The sequence below is a fragment of the Nannobrachium achirus genome, assembly GCF_963921795.1.
Source record: "Nannobrachium achirus genome assembly, chromosome: 8".
In the NCBI taxonomy this organism is placed as follows: domain Eukaryota; kingdom Metazoa; phylum Chordata; class Actinopteri; order Myctophiformes; family Myctophidae; genus Nannobrachium; species Nannobrachium achirus.
Genome location: NC_137817.1, coordinates 21220015 through 21227717, shown reverse-complemented (window position 1 = coordinate 21227717; position 7703 = coordinate 21220015). Strand labels below are relative to the sequence as shown.

Genomic DNA, 7703 nt, shown 5'->3' with positions numbered 1-7703 from the left:
AACCTTGATGGTATGGCATTGATTGACTCAGCACCTTGGCTCAATAATGTTATCCCTCAGACTTTATCACAACCGGTTCATTATTTACCGAGGATCAGCTGTGTCACTAAACCTCACATGACCCATTGACAGAATTGAACAGAATTTATGACGATGCTAAACTAGTTAATTATTCGTTTACTTTGGCTTTGATGGTATTTGGGTTCTGTTATTCATTAAGTGAGAATTTAAACATATCGTTTAAATTGCTTGTGAAGATCTCTGAAGATGGAATACCCTGCATGCATTGATTTATTTCGGTTTATGTATGTAAGAGTATAATTGAGAAAACAATAGACTTTGCTCCTAATCTTAATGGAATACAAATCTTTATCTTTTAAGCTAAATTGGACATTGTACTTTTCATTTGTAAATGCATGTTATTTATTGCTTTGCTGTTGAGGGGACAGACTCACCAAATGCTTCAGCTGCTTTTTAGAAGTGCGGTTGTTTAATGCAAGTTGTTTTTGTATTTTCCAGAGGAGTCAAACAAGAAGCACCCTTTCCCTTGTCCTACCACTTACCGGACTGCTTTGACACACTACCTGGACATCACTCATCCTCCTCGCACAAACGTCCTCTATGAGCTGGCACAGTACGCTTCAGAGCCCAAAGACCAGGAGAACATGCGCAAGATGGCTTCCTCCTCTCCCGAGGGCAAGGTCTAACGGAGAGCTTTTGTTTTTTTAATATTCAAAATCGATGCAAATACATTTTACACTGCTCTGCTATATTATTAATGTGTTGAACAGAGGATCCCTACTAGCCTGGAAACCAGACAAATCTTGCCCTCTGCAGATTTGGTAGTTGTGATTGGATTTCACTCCCTCCGAAGTAGTGAGGGACCAAACAGGGCCCAGTATGCAAATATGGGGTGGGTTTATCCGCCCCCTTGGACATGTAGGTTCCATACAGAGATTCCAGACTAATATCTACACAGTGATATTAGTCTGGACATGCCAGGCTAGATCCCTATCATATGAGGGTCATAAGCCTAGTACTTGCATCGTAGGCACTTATATGTAATGTCATTGCCATTTTGGTTAACATTAACAAAAGAAAAATATCCGATCTCTTGAGGTTCAGTGCCTTGAAAGACGTTATTAATTTAGAGTTTGTTCATATTCTGAATCGTGTGTGTACACGTGTATTTAGTATGAACGAAAAAAATAAAAAATAAAAAAACAATTCACAGGAGGCAGGCAGTGATCACCCCATGTGCACATGCCCCCCCCCCCCCCCCCCCACCACACACACATATATGTGTTTGTGTGTATTATTTGTATTATTATTATTATTTTTGTAGGTCAATGTATTTATTTGAATCTTTCTGTAAGTGTCTTAAACCGACTGACCTCTGCGGTCTCTCCTCTCCGCAGGCATTGTATCAGAGCTGGGTGTTGGACTCGTGTAGAAACATCTTGGCCATCCTGGAAGATCTGCCTTCTCTCAGGCCCCCCATTGACCACCTGTGTGAGCTGCTGCCCCGTCTTCAGTCTCGCTATTACTCCATCGCCTCCTCCTCTAAGGTGAGCACTGACACTCGCCTCCTCCTCTACGGCAGTGCATCGCAAACTTCTTAGCCCGAGACTATGTGTCGCAATGGCAGTTCTGTAAACCTGCCTATTATCCAATCGACGGAGGGCATGACGCATGATTTGTAGGAATTGACTTGCTCTGGTCTATAGCGCTAGGAGTTCTCCTTAGCGCTATGCGTGTGTTTTCCTCACTGACCCGGTTGCACAACGTCTACACTTCAGTAACTATAAACAATGAATATACTTTTGCTAATCGCCAAAACAAAAGCGGTCTTTGTTTGTCTAAATACTCCCGTGTTTAAACTCGACTTTTTGGCCGGAAAATATATCAATACGGCGATACTTTTATTCACTCAACTACGCCATGTACAGATCCAGTTACTGGATCTGTAGGTTTGAGTGAGATAAAATCCCAATAATAAAATGGATATCAATTCAGCCAATATGGACAAACAACATGGACAATTGTGTTCTTATTTTAAGAAACTCGCATCACTTTGTAAAACTTGTGTTATTCAATTCTCCATTGTGGTGCTTTGTAGGTTCACCCCAACAGCATCCACATCTGTGCCGTGGTGGTGGAGTATGAAACCAAGACAGGCCGCACCAACTTGGGAGTAGCCACTAACTGGTTGAAGAACAAACTGGTAACCGACAACGGCCACAAGGCCACCATTCCCATGTACATCCGCAAGTCCCAGTTCCGTTTGCCCTTCAAGGCCACCAACCCAGTGATCATGATCGGCCCTGGGACTGGCATCGCTCCCTTCATGGGCTTCATCCAGGAGAGAGGATGGCTCAAAGAGCAAGGTACATAATACTGTGAGACTACATGCACAAAACGGGTTAACATGATTCAGTCAGTGTTTGGACTTTTCACCTAAGATGTGATATAACTTGAGCATGGCTTCGCTTGAGTTTCAAATTGCCAGGTCTGTAATTTAATTCTTTTACTGCCTATGACGAATGCTCGTCACGTGTCGCATACCACCGCGGTGAGCGTTCGTCAAATCCTGTGCATGAACGGGGAACAAAACCAGAAAACGACTGCTGTACACGCACACGTGGAGCAAACATAATAATACAAAGATAAAATGTTTTTTCCCGACTTTCTCTGGTCGACTTGTGTAATGTAGTCGACTTTTTGGTTAATGCCCTACTGGTGGTGTGCATGAAAAGTTGGATGCAGATTTCAGAACGGCCCAGCGGGGCACAGATTAGCTGCACACAGACGGATGGACACACAAACAAAACAAGTCTCCCAGCCTGTCGGCCTGCTGAAGACAGTATAGTCATATGATTTATTTAACAGGAGTGTGTATTGGATTACTTCGAGCCCAGTATACAGGACTGAGGGACAACATATTATTTATACAACCTCTGACTATGTATAGTGGCATGGTGAGGTAGTTGTTTTTAGTCTGAACAACACAGCAAAAGAGCAGTTAAATGATGTTCTCATAAGTATATTAATCATTTAAGGTCTTTCTATGTGTGCACATAATTAAAATAAATTGTTTCTTAAGATTTGTATTAACCTGATGCTGATTCTACAAATGCCTCCTAAACCAGTATTTTCCGGACTATAAGGCACACTTAAAAGCCTTTCATTTTCTCAAAAAAACTACAGTGCGCCTTATAGTCCAGTGCGCCTTATATATGGATCATTCATTGACATTGACATTCCCTTTAGCACAGCTCCATCTGTTGGATGCATAACGCAACGGTAGCGTCTATTATGTGCGCCTTATAGTCCGGTGCGCCTTATATATGAAAACAGTTCGAAAATAGACCATTCATTGACAGTGCGCCTTATAGTCCGGTGCGCCTTATAGTCCGGAAAATACGGTAGTTCTTTCAAGGATATATTTCTTTCTTTCTTTCTTTTTTAATAGCCATCACAAAAGTCTAAAATGAATCATAGCCCTCTGAATCCAAATCAAATTGTCGGCTACCTAGAGATTTCCGCCCATGGTAAGCAGTGTGTCTGCTTGTGATTTCATCTACAGGAAAGGAGGTTGGAGAGACGGTGATGTATTTCGGCTGCAGACATAAGAATGAGGACTACATCTACCAGGAGGAGCTGGAGGAGGCAGAGGGCAAAGGAGCTCTATCACAGCTCCGTGTGGCCTTCTCCAGAGACCAAGAACAAAAGGTATAGCTGGCCGTCCATTCCTACAAAGGAATGTTGAGTTTAAAACATGTTTCATTATCATTACCGAATTATGGCTTCTATACAGATTTAATTTCATGCTACCAACCATTCTTGATGGAATAAAGGTTATTGTAATTGTTTCTGTTGGGACAATGTCCAGGGCACTGCAATATCACACAAGTTTGATTTGTCTTTTGTTAAAATCAAGGTGTACGTGCAACATCTGTTGAAAAACAATAAGGAGGAACTCTGGAGGCAGATCCACACAGACAATGCTCACATCTATGTCTGTGGGTAAGTAATAAAACAAATGGGAATTTCTAATTTCTAACAGAACTTTGTTTTCCCTCACCCATTTCTTTTGTTTCTATCCGTGTTACCCCGACTTAGCTTTAAGTTAGCAAAACGGCATGTTTATGTGAGAGCTGTTTCTCCTCGTAGCATCTAGCACTCCGTATTCAGCAGTCGGTGTAATTAGCCCAAAATGTATTGATTGAATCCTTGTGCAGGTATCTATCCCATGAGACTCAAGGGATGGATGTCCTCTTTTATGGATGCAAAATCAAATGTTGCATCCATCCAAGTAAAAACCCAAACTTGATCTGAAATGTATTCTGCCAACATTACTGTAGTTGAAGACAAATTAATTAAATGGTGCACCAAAGCACACTTAAGTCCAGACCATTTGACAGGTGGCGGGCACCCTAACTTGGTCCCTTGGGTAGTCAGTTCTACTACCCCCTCACCACAATGTCCCTGACTGTGTATGTCCATTCTTTGCTGTGGCGAGTTACACTAGCCACTGTGACATTCCTTGCATGTAGTGGCACAAGCTGTGATTGATCTACTTTTGTTTGGACAAACAAACCCTTTGATGGATGGCATGGCCTTTGGCCACGATGGCATTTAATTGGATGTTCTCTTTACAGGGATGCAAGAAACATGGCCAAAGACGTGCAGACAACCTTTCACGATATTGCAGAAGAAATTGGAGGTATGACACGGACCCAAGCCACTGACTACATAAAGAAATTGATGACCAAGGGACGGTACTCACAGGATGTATGGAGTTAAAACACAAAAGACCCAATCACATCCACTGCCTTGGTTGTTACTGTTTTTTATTTTTCTGTCTCATCAGGACTAGACATCAAAGCGTTAAATTGTTATTACTTATCCTGGTCTTTGAGGTCTGGTCTCTGTCGAGCCCTAGCCTATAGTTCAATGAATGACCATTTGCAGATTACACAAATCAGTATTTCTTGAACTGGATCAAAACCTAGAATGGGTCTGTTGTCAATTGTCGGGTTTGTGAGAAGGCCAGACTCTTTAGATTTTGGATGTGCAAAGGCTTGACCACTTGACCTCATCAATGGCAACTACAGCGTCTGGCTTCTTGTCATGTCCTTGTTGTCAGGTTCTGAAGAATCTGTCAGCTCACATTGGGTTAATTTAGGACCAAAACATTTTTCAAGAATCTCTGATTTGAACATCTGAAACTCTGCATGACTTATCCGGGATTCGATTTAGTAGCTGTTGGCTTAGAATGTATTTTTGAACGCCATAGTTGCTTCCTTACAATATAGAAGGACAGACAGTGGTGCAACACAGTCAGTCACCCTCAGCTCCTGGTGTATTTCTTGACCACCAGGCCTTCACTGGCATGTGGAACCATTCTGTTTTGTCTCTGAATGTGAATTGCATCTGTTTAGTCGGAAAGGAACGGTTCTCTAACGCCACCCTGTGGCTGTATATACTGTACTTTACAATGTCATTCATCTCTGCAAATGAAGGTGTCTGCTGTCTCTGAAAGCTCATACTGCAGTCTTTTGGTAAGCATTCTGAATATGGAATCTCAAAACCAATGTAAAGAGTGCAGACATTAAAATGTAGCGCACGTTGAGAAAGTTTTTTTTGCGGTACACTACATATCACATAGACACTGCAGTAGGAACTTTCAGAGCAAGGCTTGTTTGGGGAAGCCGCACAAAACGTTTTTATCTCGATGTAGCAATAGTAAAGTGTATTCAAAATACATTCATTAAACCTTTTAACCTTAAGTTGTAAGAAAGAAGAAAAAAAAGATCAGTAAGGAAAATGCAAACCATCAGTTTTTACAAGGGATATAACCTTTATGCAGAAGTTGTGTTCATTAAGTTGATTACGATTATTACTCTCTCAGAGGCACAGAACCTCATGATAATGCAATTGTGAAATTGTAGGGAAGACTAACGGTTTTATCTGACTTTTAAACTTAAAAATAATAAAATGTATAATTAATTTGTAGGTATCTGTAATATATTTTTTTATCTGACATATCTCATTGGTTGATATGCATCTGACAACAGAAGATGACAAGATAGGTTTATTGTGTAAACCTAGAATTTACTGTAAAGTGAGACCTTTCAAAGCTACTTCTGTGTGTTATGTATGGTATATTTTACCTTGTACAATTATATATGCATCACTGTGGATACTGATGTCACTGCTCAACCACGTCGAACTCTTGATTGTGTCTGTCAATGTATAAATTGCGTTCACCATTTCTTTTGACGTTTAAAAATCCCTTCAGAGAATCGTTTTAAATGTATCCTGTGCCTTTTAAAAACTGCCTTATGAATTTGCTTAGACTTAAGTATTGGATTCTTCACACTACTGATTGTTTAACAGAAAAAGATGAGAGCCCCCACCGACCAAGGCCGTCATTCCATTTATCATGTAATTATTTGATTACTGTATATCTAGGCATGTCTTTTTTATGAATAAAACTTGAATAATTTGTCAATTTAAAGACTGGAGGATGCAAAACCTAAAATGTTCATTTTGTCTGCTTGCCAACTTTAAAAACCACAGGAGGACTGTTGCAAATGGTGTGAATCTAGTGAATGGATCATATTTACACATTGGCCATTTTGCTCATACTCGCAGGTCATTAATTCATACCTGACCTCTTCCCCTGATCATGACAATAGAGCAGAATGGCTGTTATGTGAATACGGTCAATGTGACTGACTGGATAGTTGGGAATGGATGTATACTGTACATACAGTTTGCAGGTGGTTGGTGGGTACATTTACAAGGACGGGGATAAAGGCAAAAATACAGTATAGCTCAGCATATTGTTGCTGTCGGGTGGAAACCATGTATGTCCGAAACTGTTACTTTTCAGAAAACTTAAAGAGAGAACTGTGTTCCAATGGATCCAATATTATTTAGTCACTCTTTTCATTGGTTCAATATTTATAAAAACCCACACAATCATCACTTTCAATTAAATAAATTAAAGAGAAATATATATTTTTGCTATTTTGTGATGCTATTAGTAGGTCTTAAATTTACAAAATAAAGTTAATATGGAGATACAAAGTTTCTGCCTGATAGCAACAATATTAGACAATTTATTTTATTGTTGATTTAAATTCAAATGCATCCTGTGTTGATGTAAAAGTGTTTATAAAATGTGTTCGCATCCTCTTCCTCTCACTTTTACCAACATTTAATCATGATACTGTACAAAGCAATATAAGGAAATGTAAGTCCATAGCCTTTTCTTTTTTGCCTTAAGCATCTCTTCCTCTGAATAAATAAACCTGGAAGAAAAATCACTCATTGCTACAATCTGCTTATTTAAGAATCAACAGTAATGTATAAATAACACTTGTAATCCAATTCACCGACTACACTTCTGGGGGAAGCACAATAAAGGACAGGGAAGCACCAAAGGAAGCACTATAGATGACATGGAAGCACCATATAGGGTGTGCCAAATGTAGTACTAAGAGCGGCCATTTCTTGGGTCAACACAGCCTTACACAGGTGTTCTGATTGGAGTAAAGGCAAGCATTAGTTCTATGCAATCAAACAATTGAAACACCTGTGTTTTTACCCAAAAGATGGCCGCTAAGGACTACAATTGCGTCACCGTTGGCACACACTATAGAGTAGACCTTAAAAGGGCATTTGATAAGACT

The 7703-nt window shown here is 40.1% G+C and overlaps 1 protein-coding gene across 1 annotated transcript in view; it reads left to right on the top strand.

Moving 5' to 3' along the window:
* LOC308289987 (NADPH--cytochrome P450 reductase-like) overlaps positions 1 to 7337 on the top strand; it is a 21858-nt gene extending 14521 nt beyond the window's left edge. Inside the window, exons 10-15 of the mRNA XM_080731766.1 lie at positions 520 to 701; positions 1419 to 1568; positions 2120 to 2387; positions 3587 to 3732; positions 3941 to 4026; positions 4662 to 7337. Of these exons, the coding sequence (XP_080587892.1) occupies positions 520 to 701; positions 1419 to 1568; positions 2120 to 2387; positions 3587 to 3732; positions 3941 to 4026; positions 4662 to 4806 (977 nt within the window). The 3' untranslated portion in view covers positions 4807 to 7337. The remainder of the gene's footprint in view (positions 1 to 519; positions 702 to 1418; positions 1569 to 2119; positions 2388 to 3586; positions 3733 to 3940; positions 4027 to 4661) is intronic.
* The last annotated feature ends 366 nt before the right edge of the window (positions 7338 to 7703 follow it).